Source organism: Leuciscus leuciscus, assembly GCF_965113295.1.
Source record: "Leuciscus leuciscus genome assembly, chromosome: 7".
NCBI classification, from domain to species: Eukaryota; Metazoa; Chordata; class Actinopteri; order Cypriniformes; family Leuciscidae; genus Leuciscus; species Leuciscus leuciscus.
The window spans coordinates 37,424,029-37,444,708 of NC_138731.1; the positions used below are offsets into that span (position 1 = coordinate 37,424,029).

Genomic DNA, 20,680 nt, shown 5'->3' on the forward strand with positions numbered 1-20,680 from the left:
CCAGAGGTGTTCGCGTGCCGCTGTCCTCTCTCTATCGTTCATCAGTGTTCTCTCGGATCACTCTCATCAGCTGTTGCACCGGCGCGAGGGCTCTCACTCTAAAGCGGGAAACTTTCATCCACCTTCCCAACCAGGATCCCATGTAGCTGTCTGAACGGATCAGTTTTAAAAACTGAAATGGCAAGAAGGTATAAGTGAGAAATGCACTTTAGAATCTTTGTAAATGATGAAGATGGGGGGAAAAAACTAAGCGAATGTGGGTGATCGTTGCAGGTGTCTGTTGTTTCTGGAGCGGCTGATCTGTGTGTTCATTGCTCTGTCACCGGCTGCATCGCAGAGGAGAGGTGAGTACACGATCAGATGCGAGCTGGACCACTGGCACATGTGTGTGCTTAGACTTGTTGAAAAGTCGACGAGACATACAGACTTCATTATCTGCAGTGCTGCAGTATTTGATCAAAGACAGCAAAATGATCCGCATAAAAAATATCATGTCCAACACATTTTGTGAAGAAACAAAAATGAGTTAACTTTTTAGTTTACTCTAGTTTACTGATGATCTATCTATCTATCTATCTATCTATCTATCTATCTATCTATCTATCTATCTATCTATCTATCTATCTATCTATCTATCTATCTATCTATCTATCTATCTATCTATCTATCTACCTATCATCTGGGTTAACAGTAAGGATTTTTTTTTTTTGGCCAGCAGTTGAAATTTTTTTTTTTTTACTTATTTTTCATTTACTTTTTTTTTTACTATATTTTTAAAATATGTTGTTCTTTTTTTTTTCTTTTTTTTTATCTTCCAAACTTAACTGGTGTACATAAAAATATTTTGACAGGTTTGGAGTGTTTTTTTTGTTTTTTTTTACTCCATCTGGTGTCTTTCTCAGTAATTTTGTGAGCGTTAGCTTGGACTTGTTTAAAGTTCTGTGGTGGTTTGTGGGATCTGCCTACACCATCCAGTAGTTTCGGAAGTTATGTCTCTTCCCATGTGTGTCGTTCTGCCATGACTTCAGTTGCAGACCATTTCATTAAGAAAATGTACAGCTGTCATGTAAGGCTGGTCTGAAACCGAGAGATCTAAGAAACTGAGAACCTATTTATAAATATTTGATTGACAGAGATCACTGTTGCTGTCATCACATTATAGAGGGATAATGGACAAACTTGCATCAAAGTTTGTGGGTGTGCCATTTGCATTTTTGAGGGTTGCATCTTAAATAATACATACCACGAAGGTCTGCTTGCCTGGTTGGGTTTATAGATTTATGGGAGGTAGTAAATTCTTGATGTGCCAGGGTTACAGAGAGATCAAGTGTTCACTGTGCGACTCCATGTCAATGTCTGTTTGATTGTTTTATAGCGATGTAGTATTGTTGAGGGTAACACTTCATAATAACTTTCATTAATAAATAATTAACAAATGTTATATAATGATTAACAGATCATTAGTTAATATATTCACATAGCTAGAAGAATGTGCTTGTTAATGTTTACTAATGAACTTATTACATTATGATTAACAGATCATTATTTAATGTAAATCAATTCATATGATCATGTACTTCTTGAAAATATACACATTTTTCAACTTCATATAATTTTTTTTCAGTTCAGTTTTATTAATGAAAGTTATTATAAAACGTTACCTTGTTGGGAGAGAGCCGCAGTGTATTTTAAATAATCACAGATCAGTTTCACTTTGTAGAAGTGCCTGACTTTGTGCCGGGACTGTCAGAGTGCAGACTACTTGCTTGCCTCATGGTGGACTTTTCTTTTGTCATGCCATCAATTTGTCGCTCTTTGACTGATCGTGTCCTGAGGCTGCACCGCAGGCCGGAGGAGAACAGCTGTAAAAGGACACCCCACCGGGATATTTAATCGCTGAGCGAAATTCTGCATTAAAAATCACAGCAAACAAGGCTTCCCACCTGCTGTATATGGATGCCTAAGCGATAGGAGGCAGGAACGTCCTGCTGAGAACTCTGTGGTTGCAAATAACAATACGCTTTTACCCAAAACAAAGCTTTCTTCGTGCTCAGGGAAACCTGGAGACCAAATAACCTCCATGACCTGTTCTCTGTGTGCAGTGCTTTAGTTAGACCAGCTTTTTAAGTTGCAAACTCGCTTGCAAATTTGATTTTGGTTTTACACAATAGTTCTATAAACAAATGTAATATGATTAGCACTTTTAAAACAAAACTGTTGTATGGTAGTCAATAATGAAAATGAATTTATGGGTTCATTAATTTATATATTGACGACGATGTATTGTAACACTTGTTGATTTACTTTGAGACTTTGGACAAAAGAACTCTTTGAGTACTCATTCTTCTTAACATTACTTTATTACATAAAGATCTCATCTGTTTCTTGTTGGATTGATGATCTCAGCAGTTACTTTAGCTTCAGAAAATGGCGTCAACTTTGTGTTGCATATCCATTATGAAATAATTTATTGTTGGGAATTTGTTGGTGAGATTAAAAAGGGTGGATTAAACATGATATGACATGATGACTTTAAATGGAAGTTCTGATGCTAGATTTATGTTAACTGCCTTAACATGTTTTACTGAGTCCTTCGAACACCCACAGGCACTATTCGCTAATCATATTTTAAAACAAATGGAATGCCTTCATTTTCATGACACAGATAAAATGTAATCATTACAACAAAGTCCTTGAGTTTTCATTTACTCTTTATCTACGGAATGTTTGACGAAAAGGCGTGATACGCATTTGAAGCGTAACCTTAGTTAGCGTCAGCATTCTTGTAGGTGAATGCCAGTGCTTTCTTAAAGGAATAGTTCAGCCAGAGATGAAATATTTTGTCATTATTTTCAGACTTGCATGCTTTTATGGTGCTTTTTATTTTTTTGAGTTAGGCGGTTATAAGCACCATCCACTTTTTTGTGTGGACGGCAGCTTGGACATTTTTATTTTTGTGTTAACATTCATTTAGAAGAAATTAAAAAAGTTGTTCTCAAGCCTTGTCCTGTCTCAGCAACTCCTTTGGTTTCAGTAATCCACAGCTTTTCCAGTCAATAAACAGATTCACTTATAGTAGACTCTAGTGGGGGGCTCGTTTCTCTGTCTGAGAAGTGTTGATCCAGAGATGTGAATTGAATTTTTCTTTAACCCACCCTTGAAACTCTTTTCAAGGGGAGCAGTGGAGACGGCATTATCCTGTGAGCTAAATGGGCTGTATTTAACCCACTTTGTGAGAATGGGAGCCCCTGGGATCAAGAGATGGCTAAAGTATGTGTGTGTGAGAGGGTCAGTGAGTGAGAGAGAGAGAGAGAGAATGTGTGTTTGTGCACTTCTCATGTACCCCATCAGTACAAAGAGTCTGGATTTATCATTAAACTTAGAGGCATTGTGATCTGGTAACTGGTGATGCAAAGGATTTGCCAAGTTGTCAAGCAGAATAATAACTCTCATTTTCCACTTTTACACTATCAAAAATTCAAATGAAGCATCCTAGACTTTATGTGTTGCTTGTGTTTTAGATCCGTAATGCATAACATTGATAATAAATCAACAGTTTTTGGCGAAAATCTCTCTAGAATGGTGGTTCTCAACTGGTTTAGCTTTTTTTATATTGAAAAAAATGGTGAAAAGTGAATTGGAAAAAAAAAGCGGTGACCCCCACACTAAAAAAATTGTTTATAATACAAAAGTAAACAAAAACTGTGCATATACTTGGAAAGCCAGCAGAATATATTACCTCTGCCTCATCCTGCAGCAATTACGTTGTCCTTTTTTATGGGGAATGTGTTTAGTTAGTCAATTTGACCCAGCAATGACCTACAGTATATGCAATGAGGCATATCTCACACCTTGACATTAAAAATATAAACCGAAGATTGAAAGTTCATGCAGTGGGTTTGCCTGCTGTGCTGCACGTGGCTTTTTGCCTCACAATATTTGAAACCTATGTAGGCTACATGCAACACAGACTGGGACTTTATTGTTTGGAACAATCTGGCAAAGTTACCTAAAACTGTGGTGTTCAAGGCAATTCATTCATCCAAGTAGGGTCTAGGATACATGTCTGGCGGTATTTGTCAAAATTTACTCTTTTCTGTTAATCAGCCAAGTGGGTACATTTATTAACCAGTGAGCCCAAAATGGCCAAATAATGGCTTATCACTTCAGATGTGCTTATGCATGTTTTGGAGATGTGATACTCCCATCATGCCAGCTAAAAGGGTGGGGACCGCACTGATGAATGGGAACTGACATGCGACACATCTGTGTTTTACAGCACGGTGTCGTAATCTATTCACATTAATCCTGCAAGAACAGAGGGTATCGCTAACATTCAGTGACAGGAATGAGAACATATGTTTCTCCTTAATGCTTGTCATTTTTACTTTACCACACAATAGTTGGGGGGCTTAAAGGATGTGCATTCTAATAGCATGCGTAATGTCCGAGATTTAGAGTTGATGAGATCAGGAGTGTAGTATTTGCGGCAGGTAAATCATTCAGTCTGTAGGTTACTGTTTTATTTGATACATTTAATTTAGAGCCCAATTTGTTTATTATACACATTATCCCTAGAAATGACCATAAACTTAAGCAATGACCGTTGTATCGGGTTGAAGACCTGCCGGTCATGTTTTTAGTAAGCTGGGTCACTATTTCAACTAGTTTCTTTAACTTTATTGGTCACAAAGTTAGATTTGCTCTTTGTTTGCTTGGCACAATGAGCTATCAGCTGTTCCACCAGTGCATTTGTGTCCTCTCAATAAAAGCAGGTGTGCGCTGTGGCTATTCACAAGGTCAAAGCTGAAAGGTCTCTCATTTTGGTCCAGTGCCATAAACACAGCTCTGTCTAAATGATATCTTCCCGAGACAATTAGGCCTATTCTAAGTGGCGATTTAGTGATCTTCAAAGCTTTAAACCACAATTGAATTCCAGAAAATATTAGCAAACACGTACTAATGCACTCATACCACTAGATAAATATTCTCCAAAAGCTTTGATTTGAATTTGCTGTAGCATGTCCTCTTCCTTTTTAGGATGATGCTGTAAAGGCTAACAGCTGTTGTTTGTATTTTTTTTCTTCTTTGTTTTTTTTCGTTTAGCGTCAGTCCTTGGTGTCTGAACCTCTTGGTCTCACACTGTGCGTTAGTGCCAAAAACCAATAGGAAAACCATAATTACAGCTCTTGGGTCATGAAAGGATGATTTGTAATACTCTTTATGGCCCGCAACCTACCATCATCATGGCTAATCGTCCACTGAGCGGCCCCTGAGTGCTCCTGAAGTCCTTCCTGCCTAGGTTGAAACCCTTACTTTTTTCGCTCCCTTCACCTGTAATTGTGGCGGCAGTTTACTTCTATGGCGTTATTTGACAAATGACAGGCCAATGGGTTCTGTACACATCTCAAAATGCCCCGAAAAGGCACCTGTGGTTTAAAGGCGTCAAAGGCAAATAGGAAAAGTTGACTTTTGCCGAAATTGCATTATGCGGATATAGACACTGTGTGTGCTTTTATTGTAAGGTGTATTGTGTAAGAGATGATGGATTGACTTCCTATTTGGGTTTTACAGACAGCGTCTTGCTTTTGCAGCTGTTGTGGAAGAAGATTGTGTTGATAAGGAGGGGAAGAGAGGAATGGGGTTGGGGACAACTGCACGTTATCTTTATTACTGTCTGTTGTCATCTGTGTACAGTTGCACTTCACTGGATCTGAGGCGGATAGAATGGATTTTTTGGCCTGTCGCTTGTGAGCCAGGATGAAGGATGTTTGGGAGATTGTTATTTTTATTATTAAATTAATATTTTTATTCAGTAAGGGTGCATTCAATTCATCAAAAGTGATAGTAAAAACTTTTACTTTGTTACAAAACAAAGTATACTTAAAATAAATGCTGTTCTTTTGAACTTTCTATTATCATAGAATCCTGAAAAAACTGCATCACTGTTTCCACAAAAATATTAAACAGCAACAGCACAACCGCTGACGAACAAGAATAAAAAAAAGAAATGTTTCTTGAGCACCAAATCAGAATGTTGGAATGATTTCTGAAGAATCATGTGACACTGAAGATTGAAATAATGGCTGCTGAAAAACTCAGCTTTGCCATCAGGAATAAATTACGTTTTAAAATATTTTGAAACTGTTTATTATGTATTTTGATCAAATGCAGCCTTGGTGAACATAATAAACCATTATATATGAAATAAACCATTATATATGAAATATATATAAAAACAGTAATTCATATTTACATTTTATAAAACTGTCAAATTGAGTCTGATTGTACAGTCCCCCTCCCCCAAAATTGGTTATAACAAAAAGCCAACTGAAAATAGTTTATATGATCTTCTTATATGTCCCTAAGTACAGTCATTTTTCATGTTATGTCTTCTAAATGGCAGCTGGCACACGAGTACTGTTTTGAATAATTGTGCTCTTACAATTATTATGTGTAATTGGAATAGATGAGAGCTGAACTTGTTTTTATCTTGCCTGCAAGCAAATCATTTTAACTTCCAAGGTGATAATTTAGATAAATTATTTCGTGAGAATTTTCTGGCTTGGCAGACGTGATTGTGTAAGTATTTTCATATGCAAGTAAATCACAGCTGACACTAGGGCGATATAGCTTATAAAATAGTCTCAATATATTTCAGGCTTTTGATTTTTTTAAATACATTTAATATCTTGACCAATGAGCATTCGAAATGTTAAAACGCAGGAGGGAAATTACTGTTAAATGTAGTTAAAAATAATCAACCAATGAACTGATTCTTTAAAATAAACTGTACAAAAACGAAAAAACTTAATTGAGCCATTTTATTACATTTTCAATAAATTTGATCAGCGCTAATGCACTCATAATTTAGACATTTAATGGCTTAATAAATTGCATTTAACTATTGAAATATTCTTGACATCAATTAATTTTTATATATCCAATAAAATAACAGTGAATAAATCGTAAATACTCAACATGTCGCACAGCCCTACCTCCCACTTTTCTCTTGCTCCGACATGTTTTCTAATAGGAGATATATAAAATATGCTTGTGCAGATAGTCATCTAGTCATTAGATCTTGACAGTTGGTCAATAATGATGGGCTGCCAGTGCCAATAGGAAAATGGTTCCCATGCCAACCAGGTGTAGATTTGTCAGGCACAAAGCGTAGTTTGGCCCCTGTGTGAGAAGCAAGATCCCATTACCTGGCACTTTATCCTTCCACCAGCTTAAGAAGTGTTTACATGTCCCAAGAAACAGTCTGCTGAACGCAGGGCTGGATGAAACCAAATACCACATCCCACGAAATCCATACCAGCGCCTTTATTCTCATGAATGAAAGTGGGATTTGAATGACCACCACTGTACACCACACAAGACTATTAGGGCAAAGGCCAGTGAACTGATACCTTTAGTTTCTACAGGCAATTCAGCATCTATTTCTGCTCTATGTGCTTGTGATTTTTAGGGTTTACTTGTGATCATATGGGTTCTTTCTTATCTCTTTTTAGATTGTCTGTTTTTTAAATAGGGGTTTAATACTGTTCACTGTCTATTTCATTTAAGTAGCTTTTAAAAGATGATTGAAATTCCCTCCTTCATTCATTCTTCCACTAACAGCAGTGTCCACGGACATTTCTCTTGTTTCACCCCACATAAATCTTTCTCCCCAATGGTGTGAAAGACGTCTGTCCCCTGGGCAGGGGAGATTACCATCAAGGGCAGTGGGCTTGAGAACAAAACACAGATTTGCGGAGGTCCTTTAACCAATTCTGTCTCTCCTGAGAGTTCTGGGAATGGGGGCTGAGGTCAGATATGGGAGACGGTATCATTCATGCTCTTTAGTTGTCAGGGAAAGAATGCAATGAGACTTAGCACTCTAAAGGCCCTCTTGAGGCAGGTGCAAAAACCCTTTTTTCTATAGCAACACCTTTTTCTATAGGAGGTCACATGAAAATGGCATTCAAGGATCCTCTCGGTTCTCACTGCTAGTGCGGCTCTCTTCTTTGCCTTGACAGCTAGAGGCATGTTGAGGCATGCTGGGATAGAGCAAATATTGTGCCGTGACCATTTTCTTGCCTTTCTCAGATTTCAAGAGTTGTGAGTCAGGGGTGTGTGGGTTTAGTTTAGTTTAGAGGATGTGTCTTTATTTGAAGACTTGAGGGAATTAAATAGATGGTTCACCCGAAAATTTGTTCTTTTTTTTTTACTGGTGAGTTCACCATTTACTCACACTCATTTTGTTCCAAACCTTGATTGATTTTTTTGGTCACACTTTAGTTAAGGGTCCAATTATATCTATTAACTAATTATTAACTTTTGTCTTAATAAACTTCTAAATACTGCTTATTAATAGTTAGTAAGGTAGTTTAGGTATTGGATAGGATGTAGAATATGGTCATGCAGAATAAGGCATTAATATATGCTCTATAAGTACTAATAAAAAGCCAGAATCTTAGTATTATGCATGCTAATAAGCAATTGGACCCTAAACTAAAGTTTTTCTTTTTTCTTTCTTTTGTGGAACACAGCAGGAGAATTTCTGAAGATAGTGTTTGTTTTTTCCTTTACAAGCAGTACAGTGAATGTGAACTAAAGCATTCAAGCTTAAGAAAAGGACACACAAGCAATAGAAAGGTACATTAAAAATGGTTCCCATAGCGAGTTTGCTATATTTCAAGTTATACAAAAGCTTTGTGTGAGAAATGGACCAAAATGTAAGCTTTTAGTCCATGCAAATCTTCACCTTTTCTGTGCTAATGTACTCATATGAACCCAGTGAACCAGATCAACGATTCATTGAAAAATATGACTCAAACAAACAGGTCAGTAAGTATTTTTTTCCAGATTCTTTGATGAAAAGAAAAAACATCATTTATTTGAATTATACATTTTGTTTGTAACAATGTGAAAGCTTTTACTGTAACTTTTGATCAATTTAATGTATCCTTGTTGAATAAAAAATATGAACTTACCCAAATATTCATTCATTTATTTAGTTCTGTGTGGTCTGATCCTCACGCAAAGTTATTGTATTACCTCACAATACCTGAAATATACTAGTGAACGAGTCATATGAGTCATGAACTTCTTTTATGATTCTTTTGTGGTGCTTTTGTTTCTTTTATTTTCTTGAAGATTGAAAGCTTCAGTTCCCATTCCTTGTAACTGCAAAGAAAATAGTATGGAACACAGTCTTCATGTTTTGTTTTCTACAGAAAAAAATTGTCCAATGGTTTTGTAAACGATGTGAGGATTTTAGGGTGAACTATCCCTTTAAAGTCTCCATGGATGCTGAAACAGTTTATTGAGATCCATAAGGATGCATCTAATTTGCTAAATAAAAACAGACTGCAGGGGCTGGAAGATCTAAGTAGTTTGCACTTGGGAGTGTTTTTTTTAATTGCATGGGCTTGTATCAGCACAAAAGCCAAAGCATCACTTTGCTCAGCATGTTTGGAGGCCACAACTGTCCTGTCTCTGAGCTGTAACCGAAACAGTGAAGGAAGTCATCTATTCTTCTCTGTAATGTAGGCCAGATGGCACAGTGCCATTCTTTGAGACATTCACAAAAAGGGAAGGGAATTAAGCCAATTGTGGGGTAGTTAGAACATTTAGAGAGCAGTGAAAGATTTGCCAGTCCATTCCTTTACAAAGCTATAAAGTTATCCACACAACAAGTGAGGGAGGGCCATCATTCTGGACGAGTCAACAGTTGACTCTCTTGTTACAGGCTTTTTGGCTGAAATTTCCCAAGCTGCTTTGCTCTACAGTTACTAGGTGGAGAGAAAGAACATGGTTCATTGAAGTGCTCTAGGTTTATAATTCCATTATGCACCAATGACCCTGGCTACATTGTTGTATATATGTTTGAAAATGACTGTTACACAAGGTTAAAAAAAGAATAATCAGGCTGCGTGATAGTTGGTTCAAGCCAAAGCCAAGTTGGAGCAGTCGATTACATTTTTTTTTGTTCATTTGTAGTGTTATTAAATCTTTGCTAAAAATCTAAATTAAAATTATTATTTTGCTCATTGCAATCATTGTGTTGTTAAATCTAAAATGCTTTTCCCTGTGTTCTGAAATGTTATGCCTCTAATGTCTATTTTGTCCTTGTTTTACTTTTTGTAAAGTGAGACCTTCAAGTATTGTGAAAACACTTAGCTTCTTTGGATTTGCTTATTTACAGTATTTGTATTAACTTCAGTGAAGAACTGCTTTGAGGTAGACTACTGGTAATGAATGCTGTTCTGTTAAACATTCTATTCATAATAGAATACCGAAATTAAAATAAATGTATCAGGGTTTCCACAATAATATTAAGCAGTAAAACTATTATAATAAGAAGAAATGTTTTTTGAGAACCAAATCAGCGATTAGAATGATTTCTGAAGGATCATGTGACACTGAAGACTGGAGGAATGATGCTGAAAATTTAGCTTTGCCATCACAGAAAGAAATTACATTTTAAAATAGATACAGCTTTACAGTTTTAACTTGTAGTAATAATAGTTTTTACTATGTTTTTGATCAAATAAATACAGCCTTGGTGAGCATAAAAACCTCTCTCAAAAACATAAAGAAATTGTAAACAAAACTTTTGTAAGCTAGTGTATTATTTAGATTATTTGATGCTTCCTCGAAAAAATTAACAGAGGAACCGTAATCATGAAGTGGCAATGGGATCAGAGCTGGAATCATTAAATTCCTCATGATTCCCACAATGCACATGGCCTAACTAGTGATCAGTCTTATCTCCATTGGAATCCAGGTCAGTCTGAGTTTAGTCCCATAAGAATAGAGACTAGTTGGGTCAGGTCCATGTTGGTACCTGGTGCTGCTGACTGATGTCATGATTTTATCTAGCTTTCGGACTTTTCCTTTTTTTTTTTTTGACTTTCAAATTTAGAGTCATTGGCTATGAGTCTCATGTCTCCTGCTGTAGAGGCACATTTACCATGTCTACAAAACACATTCAGTTAATGTGCTCTCCTGAGGCAAGTGTCACCACAGTTCTCAGAGAGATTTTTCCCTCAGATTATCATTCCTTTGCCCTTTATTATCTCGAGTCGAGTGGCTGGAAATCTTAGACCCTCTTTGGAAATCGTCTCACGGAAAACAATGCGACCGCCGGTCTCTTTTCAGCCTGCCTGTCACTAATTGCGGGACAGGCACGGCCCGACTGATGAAGGACCCCTTTGTCATGCTCAGTGGTCCTGTTGAATCTAAAGCTTGTGATGTTGCTTGAGGCAAGACGTCACCCCTTAGATAATTTCTTACTTCATTACACAGGATTAACATGTCGACTAAAGAAGGGTAGGTTATGGTTACATATGAGCGTGTAGAGGTAAGTTTATTTCGTAGTTCTGCTTCATCGGCAAGTCATTCTTACAAACAAGCAAAAAGGTCACATTCTGTCCGTTAATCCTTAAGTATTAGCTTTCTTTAACAGTCAGTCACCAAACAACAGGGATTAAGTTTGAAGTCATTCCCCATGCTGTGGAATTTCATGCTAGCTTTGAGATGTGCTTTCAAAGAATATGTTTTGAAGCTGTACGGTTCGCACAATATCTGGTGTTTTCCGTGAAGACACCATGAAGCAGTACTCTGCCTTTCAGATATCACAGGGTGTGATTTTGATGATAATGTGTGGTTTGACATGGCAGAGATTCTGTTTTGTGCCTTTCTAGATAATTTGAGTTGCTCTGTGTGCCAAGCAAGCTCCATTTCTCTTTTAGTTTACTCTTGTTTTGTATCAGTGAGCGAAGCCCTTTTAAACCTAAGATGATAACCAGAGTTTAGTTTACTCATTTTCACTTAAGTTTAGCATATACCGGGTCTGGACAGTATTGTTTTAACAAATCCTTGTTCCAGCAGCTCTGGAAAACACTATCTGCACGCATCTTTGCTGGTGATTCATGAGCCTGGCAACAGCAGCAGAATGAGAATGCAATGCTTTGACCAGAGCAGAATGTTGGATGGTGCTTTAACCATCATTCATGCAAGATACAGTGTCATAAGTAGAGTAACGGGGACACCTACTTGGACATGAAGCATATACACTAATGTTCAAATGTTTAGGGTTGATAATAAATGTTCTTGAAAAAAGTATTTTATGCTCACCAATGGAAGAGCTGAATTTTCAGCATCATTACTCAAATCTTCAGTGTCACATGATCCTACAGAAATCATTCTAATATGCTGATTTTGGTGCTCGAGAAACATTTCTTCTTATTATTATCAATGTTGAAAACAGTTGTGCTTAATATTTTTGTAACATTTTTCGATGAAAAGAAAGATTTGAAAAATATTTTTTTCTGACAAAGTAAAACCATGCATTGTCATTTTTGATCAATTTAATGCATGCTTGCTGAATAAAAGTATTAATTTTCCTACTGACCCCAACATTTTAAACAATAGTTTATATAAACAGATTTAGCATGAGTTAAATGTACAAAGGTAATATTCTATATAATTTTTTCTTTAAGCTTTTGTTTATTATCACTGTTTTTCCTCACACATAAAGTTTCCTCATTAGCATAGTGACATTGACAGTAATTGATCATTGAAGTCACACAATAAGAGACCCATCCATCTGACAGCTTGTGAAGGGGGTCACTGGAGTCGGATGGTAATACTAGATATAAACATGACCGAAATTAGCATCTAAGCTGTGGGATCTTTTATAAAATGGCTCTAAATGGTGCTCTGATTATTTAAAGAAAAATAACAGCTTAAATGCCTTATCTTGTGTTATGTCTTGACTAACATCCCTTTCAAATGATCATTTAAAGACTCTAACTTTAAGAGAGACTCTAACTAACTCCAACTCCAAATTATGGCTTAAAATAAACAACAAAGAGAGTTTTATTATTTGTATGCTGTGCCTCTAACCAAAAGCTTGTCATTACATAGGAGTTCTCACTCTTTGGCTTTGGGACCCTTCAAATAAGTAAGACACCAAAGGTGTGAAGATTAAACGACTCAGAATCATGATTACTAATCCTGCATTTTCTTCAAAACCTGTGGACCTCCCTAAATAAGAGCAGTTGCTCAGTCTGAAAAAATTCAGTTTTCTATATTCACCACCTTCTCCGTAGTGAAGACATCGTTTATGTTGCAAGAAAATGTGTTTATTGCGCAGAAGCCAATTTTTATTAGGCTGCGTCCCAAATCTGTGGTAATGCTATTGACTAAACCATAGCAAATAAAAAAAAAACGTAAAAAATGTTTGCTGCAAACCATTGCCAGACCACATAATTTATATCACTTGTAGATGGAGTGTAGAGATTATATTATTGTAAACGATTCATTATACATCCTATATCACATTATGTTTAACATCACCATATGGAAAAAGTTAATTGCTTTGTGATATGTCCCATGGGGTTGTTGATCTTTGGCTCTATCATTACAATGTTGTGGTGATAAAAGTCAAATCAGTTTTACTCACTGATTGACAGGGGAATGCCAAGAATGCTGGATGTCTGGTTCGTGTGTCAGTGGATGCCCACAGAAAAGTGAAGCTGTGGGCCCCTATTTCATTAGATATGACTACTTACAGGAATGTGAACAGGCACTGACAGACTCTAGAGATCTTAAAATGAAGCAACACCAAGAAACGGTAACAGATTCCAGGTTTTACAGGTTCACTGGGTTAAGAAGACCGTTTTATACGTTTGAGATTTTACAGTTGGAGTTTTAAGCAAAAAAGCCTGAGTGACATAAGTCTCACAAGCCTAAACCAGTAAAAGTTCTTGGTTTATTTAGATTTGTATATTTGAAGTTTGGTGAATAAAGGCCAATTCACACTGCACCGACAGACGTGACTAACATAGACAATCATTAGATTACAGTACGTCACTTCTCAGACATTCCTTGACCTGACAAACGAAGATTCGGCAAAAACGCTGACCAACGCCAACAGAGGCAGACAGGGGTAACACTAATCCGACAAAACCTGAGAGTGTGTTGTCTGTCGGTGCAGTGTGAATTGGCCTTAAGTGAACTGACTTCATAAACTGATTTGTGGGGCTTTTTTCACAGATTCAGTTGAAAGAACCAGTTCATAAGAGTCATACATTTGACTTGCAATCACAGAGCATTTGCTTCTAAACTAACATGCTTATAAAGACACTGGTTTTGTGTATTACTGTATGTTCTTGTTAGCCCAGTTCAATTGACTTTTACCATTGAAACAAAAGCTTAAACCCTTTCCTCTGCTTGTCATTGGACTTCTGTGGCGGCATTACTGTGTGGCCTCACCTTGTCAGGTGCCAGGGATTAGGTGTATTAAGTGCACCCCTCTGAAAGTGACAATAGAGGGTTTGTTTGCGTCTCCTTAGAGGATCAGCTGAGCTCCACTCAGTTAAAAACCTCTGAGATAATCTGTCCTGGTGCACCAAACACATACTTTTCATCCCCATGTAACAAATATGCTTTTCCTTTTGCGGTTTTTCGATGAAAGATAAAACATTGTTGAGCATTGTCTTTGTTTAATACAGGTGTTGCACAGACAGATAATTATGCTGCCTTCAAAAATACCATTTTATGGCCAAAATCTAATACAGCTTTGAGTGTAACCTTCCTGAAGAATGCAATCTCATAATGCATTGTTCAATCACTTAATCTATTTCAAATAGGAAACGGTCTTTGAAAGACAATAGGTTGCAGATCCTCTCGCCACGCTTTGAAACAGAGATCTGATATCTGCTATTCATGTCTTGGATCTGATGTTTCCTGTAATTTTTGGGGAGTTATTTTTACATATTAACAGGCAGTATGTTATACCACCAAATGCATTTGGTTTTATGCTATAAATGCACTTTGTCCTCTAAAAGCGTTCTCTGATCATGGAGCACAGTCTGAATTAAAGAATAAAATTGAGGTTAATGATTTTTTTTCATTATTACTAGGAGGCATATGGATTTCTGGATGCCCTTTTAGTTTGATTAACTGTAGGAATATTCTGGGTGCAATAGACTCAAGTTTAAATGACAGCATTTGTGGTATACCCCAAAAATATATGACTAGTCCTTTGTAAAAAAAACTAAACATAAAAATGTACTTAACCCAGAATATTCCTTTATAAAACTTCTAAACACCCTCAAAACATCAAAATGTAGGTTTTAATCATTTATCAAGACTTTCAGAGAATTTATCTTGAATTGTTTATTTTCCTTACTCCATTAACAAATAGTTTCCTCTTGTTTTAAGCATAAACTCAAAGAGAATTTTGGTTGATTGACTCTTCAAATAGGAAACTACAACTTGCAAGTGGGGTTAAAAATAATTGAAAAAATTAATTCAAGACCTATTTCTTTGAAGATTTTCTTTTTTTAAAACTGAAAAACAGAATTTTTGCAGTGTTGATTTAGTAATCAGATACTTGAGATGCTGCTTATGCTTTGACATTAATGACTTTTCATGATTATGAAAGCATAAGCTTACAGGAGCCTTTAAGACGCTTTAAGTATTGTGGAATAGTAGTGAACTCAGTAACCTCACTGAAAACCCATGGCGTGAGTACCTGTTTCTGGGACATTATGTAAAGGATTAATGCAAGTCCTGACCCTCAGACTGAAACAAGTTTGACATTAATTCATGATTATGTGAAACCTCTGTTCATTCAGATTATTTGCCTTTTCTTGACCAAAGAAAGCTGCTCGAGACACCGACATCGTTTGGGCACTGTACATGGTGTAAAGCATTGATTTGTGTATTGTTTTATTTTTTCCAAAAATTTCATTAGGATCTGTTTAATCTGATTTTATACAGCCTTTTACGAAATGGCAAATGTTAGGGATTACTCCTTCAGAATACATGGACTTCACTTCTGCCAACCAGAATTCTATAAAATGTGCCTGGGCTGCCAGGAGCCACAGTGGGAAGATTTCAATGGATGTGAGCTTCAGCGGGCACTGGCCGTCTTCCAGGAGTACAGATGCATCATTCACACTGAGAAGCATAGCGGCGACAAATTATTCCTCAATAAAGTCAGAGGAGTCTTGTATTTTTTGCAAATTTGTGGTGGGACTTTCTCCGGAGGGCGGAGGGAGATACGTGTTGACCTGACAGTGAAGGGAAACGAGAGACTCTTAAACTGTGATCCTGTCAGGTGTAACTCCCCTCAACCCAACAGCAGCGGTATCTGCCCACATTCCTGCCATGCATTCTGTTCACCAGTCTGCCTGCTCTTACAGCGCTATTCAGTTACACTATGTCATTCAATACACCTGATCTTTGCTAAACAGACCTTTGGACAGTTACTGAGGAACTTATTTAGCCGACTTCTCAGCCACAGGCCAACAGCAGCCAATATGTCTCGATGACCATGGTTTCACTACCTAGAGCAACTTTCTCCATTAGCTTGTGTTGTATACCTCAGGGATCATCAAGACCGATATCTTGCGAAGGATATTAATCTAATTTGCAACTGACAGCTTTTCATGTTTCTGTTGCCAGCTAGCATTTCAAAGCGAGCAGCGCTCTTTTTGACTTTGAAGGGCTTTGGGATGCTTTTAAAAAAAAAACTTTTAATTGGGTTTATGTCCACATTCCCCCACCCCCACCACCCCCCCAGAAGCTGAAACAAACTTGAGCAAAACCGTTCCTGAGCTGTAATTTGTTTACAAGCTGGAGTAAAGGCATTTTGTGTGGGAAACATGCTTGGGAAGAAGCAAGCTTTGTATATTTCCAGATTACACAACTCTCAGTGATCCTGCGTTCTGTGACCTCAGATCACATTACATTTCACGCTACTTTAACAAACATTTTTTACGTCATTTTCCATTGGTTGCAAGCATAAAGCCAAAATTCTTTAAAAAAAACCACTTGGACATTTTAATATCCTGAATATTTACAAGTATGTAATTGTGTGTTTAATTTTAAACTTTAGTTGCAAATATGCCATTAGAATCATTTTTGTGATTCAGTTTCAGTAAATTGATTCAAAACTGATTCTGTGGTTTGTTTGCATCTAAACTCAACAATGCGCACGAAAGTCTTCAGATGGCATTTTTCATGTATTAATATGTTTTAGTTAACAGTAAGTACATTTTGCTGTTCTTTACTATTTATTGTTAAATGGTGCATATATAAAAAAAAAATTCATTCTTGCATTGTGCATTTTTAATTTAATTGGCAACTGTGGCTGTTTAGTTGGTGGTAAATTATGGTTTAGCAAAAGTGAAATATTGAGATATTTTGGAAGAAATATAAATTCAATATTTTTCAGCCTTTTGCCAACATCTCGAGGGATTTCGATATGTGTTTGCTCTTAAAGGGATTTACAAAGAAGCAAAAAATGAGTATAAACACTCTAGAAGCAATGATTCAAATGGTCATATGGATCAATCAGCTTTGGTTAAGGGAACAAAGCCATGACAGGACCATGCAACAGAATTTTAGAATGAAAGCCAATAGGAATTGCAAGCTAAAACACACAAAGTATAAACCCCACAAAAATCCCTAAATCTCTTACACACATTTCATATTTATCTACGTTTGTGCTTTGTACACTGGTGTGTCTGTCATTTCCTATACAAAACTTTTTCAGAAATGTTATGTTGCTGGAAACTGCTATGTGGCTGGCCTGTCTGAACTGCGGTGAGTGTTTCAGCATTTTCCTGTTGTTTTGTGCCCTAATTAAATTATGTCTTCTAAAGTCCCTGTTACAAATTGTCTCTGGTGCACCCTCCGGTTGTGCTTTTGTTTTATTTATCCCTTTATGAATGATGCTTTGTTTGAAAAGAAGGACATAAAGAGGCATAGAGATAGAGAGAGAGAAAACCAGCTACCCATTACCTTTGATAAATCCCCTCTGCTGTAGGGGGCCTGTCATACAGGGGCCTGATTTCTGTCCATTCTCATGTTGAACAAGTCCCTTTCTCTTCCTGCTGATTCATCTCTGCTCCCCACCACTGCTCTTAAATGCTGGTGAGCATAGCGGCTGAAGTTCCAGCAAAGGTCAGCGTGAGAGGCCACTGCCCACCCCGCAGGGTCTCCTTAGTAAAGCACAGACAACGCCAGGAATGTAGCCGGTGGACAATGAGACCCTCTCTTACCTCAGCACCAGACTGACTCCCTAAAGCACGCTCACAGTCAGGATGAGGGATCAGGTTGAATCCCATTAAGTTGCTTTAAAATTAGAATATGGTCTCTCTGTCTGTCTGTCTGTTTGTCTATCTATTTATTTATATTTGTCTGTCTGTCTGTGTGTCATATCAACCACTTGCAATTAACAACTTCTTGTAACACCTTAGAAACCACTTAGCAACACCCTAGCAACCATTCAGTACACTCAGCAACACATTAGCAACACCTCAAAACACCTAACAACCTCCTAGCAACCACATGGCTTTCAAACTTTCAACCACTTGCAGTTCCCTAGTTCCCAAGTTCTTGAAACACCTTAGAAACCGCCCTGGCAACTTCCTAAGAACCACTTTGAAAACCTTAGCAACACCCTAGCAAACAACCAACCATTGCTTGGCAACAACTTGGAAAACACTTTAGAAACTGCTTAGCAATGCCCTAGAAACCACCCAGAACCTTGAAACACCTTAGAAATCACTTAGCAAACACTCAGTACACATAGCAACGCATTAGCAACCACTCAGAACCCCTAGCAACCACCTAGTAATGCCCTAGCAAGCACATGGCTTTCACATTTTCTTTCAACCACTTGCAATTTCTTGAAACACCATTGAAAGTGCTAAGCCACACCTTCCTAAAAACCACTTTGAAAACCACTAGCAACTACTAGCAACCACATGGCTTTCTCTCCTTAAAATGTCAGACAAGTTTATCTTGACAAACCTTCCTTTCTACTTAACATTGTACATTTCTTAAACATTTATTTCAAGGAGTCATTGAATGAAATTATTGTTCTTAAGATTTTAATTAATGAAAACTGCAAGTAATTATATTAAAGCACTTACTTTTAAGTAATGTTTTTCATCTTAAGAGAACACCACAACATTTCAAAAGCTTAGCCTAAGGCCCACATGTTGAAGAATTTGTGCAGTTTTTATAGTCACGCTTCACTTTAGGAGTGGCCAACTGGCGAATGCCAAATCAAACAGCCTGGGAAATCAGTTTTTCTAAACCTCCGAACAGGAAGAGCATGATATTTTCTTTTTATCTATCTGCTGATAGCGATCTACCAGATGGTATTGTTTTAAAATTAGAGGCATAGTAAAACTATAAGAAACTAGTAAGTCTTTTCTTACAAGGGGTTTTTCTTGTAAAGCTTTCTTTTCTAAAGTTTCTTTTACTTTTTGAATGTTCATTAGTTTGATTTTTACATTCCCTATCCACTGCCAAATAAAAGAAAAACAGTTTACCGTGCAACATGAATTTTTATGAATCAGGCATTTTTTCTAAACAGGAAGCTTTGATATCTCATGTTGGCCCTGTCCGTTTTTGACTCTTTAGTCTGTAAATAATGCCAAGTCTTAATATGATTTGAACTCTTTTTCGTTTTCTCGCACTTTCTCTCTCTTTTTGTTTGGCATGGCTCTTTTGTTCCAGCAGGATAATTAAGTTGGAATGTATTCTCTTCAGGGGGCCTTTGGGGTTGGATAAGAGGAGAGAGAGAGTGTAGGAAGGGCAGAAGCAGTGGATGTTTGAAGATCTTCTCTGCCAGAATTAGGTTCTTTAGTTTCCTCTGCCTGGCCTCTTTTAGAGATGTCTGTCTGTCACATCGTGTTAGCGGACTGTACGTGCGCCCTCCAGACTTCTCCTTTGTCTCTGTTTGCCCAGCACTTTTACTCATCGGGAGAGCGGCGTTTCAAAGCGGCTCTCTGATCATGCTCATTAATTCTATTCTCATCAGCTCTTTCCCTCCTAGACACATCAAGGCTCACATTGTCTGTTAATGGTTAAAATAATGGGTGTTCTTCAAAACTGTAGCATTGTATTTTTTTTTCAGTCTTGCTCTGATGAGTAAGCACATTAACTCTCAGATCTGGGAAAAAGCTCTTGAACGCTTCCAGCACACTTTGGATGGAGGAGGGAGGAGGGAAAGCATTTCTTATGTCCTGAGGGAAGGTTGGTTTACTCAGGCTGTTTCTCCAGGGAATGTGAGTCCGCCTGTGGGCTTACAGACAGCTGAAGTTCAGGGTCATGTGACCACAGGACAGGGCAGTGAGTTTGACTAATCCCTCCTGAAATGTCCACTTACACTGTGAAGTTTAGGACGTCCTGTCAGTTGTGTTTTCCTTTTAGATAGCTGTATCTACTGTATCTAGTGGCACTCATTGGCTCTGTTCCAAAACCTGGTGAGCCTTACTATCTGCTGCCTACTTATTTAATACATTTTAATGCATTTCATATAGAATGTTTTTACTCAAAATCCATTTTGTCAGTGTTTACTTTGATGTGACAGAGCTAAAGGCAGGAGCTCATACCACGTACTGTATGTCTCCTTATGTGAGGCACTCAGGAGACTATTTTCATTTGACATCAATAGAGTTTAGTTTTAGCATGCTATATCTAATAATAGGAATAAAACTACAGGACACATGTTGGGTAAATAGTTTTTTTCTTTTGAATTATTATTTTTAAAATAATTTGAGGATTTTTATTTTATTATTAATTTTACTCTTATAATTGATTTTATTGTTATTGAATAGTTTTAATTAATAATTGTATGTAATAAAATTAACTTTTT

The 20,680-nt window shown here is 37.2% G+C and overlaps 1 protein-coding gene across 1 annotated transcript in view; it reads left to right on the plus strand.

The window, feature by feature from the left end:
* The first annotated feature begins 30 nt into the window (after window positions 1–30).
* Window positions 31–20,680, plus strand: part of col18a1a (collagen type XVIII alpha 1 chain a) — an 81,600-nt gene continuing 60,950 nt past the window's right edge. The window contains exons 1-2 of the mRNA XM_082176661.1: window positions 31–188; window positions 274–344. Coding sequence (XP_082032787.1) covers window positions 178–188; window positions 274–344 — 82 coding nt within the window. The 5' untranslated portion in view covers window positions 31–177. The remainder of the gene's footprint in view (window positions 189–273; window positions 345–20,680) is intronic.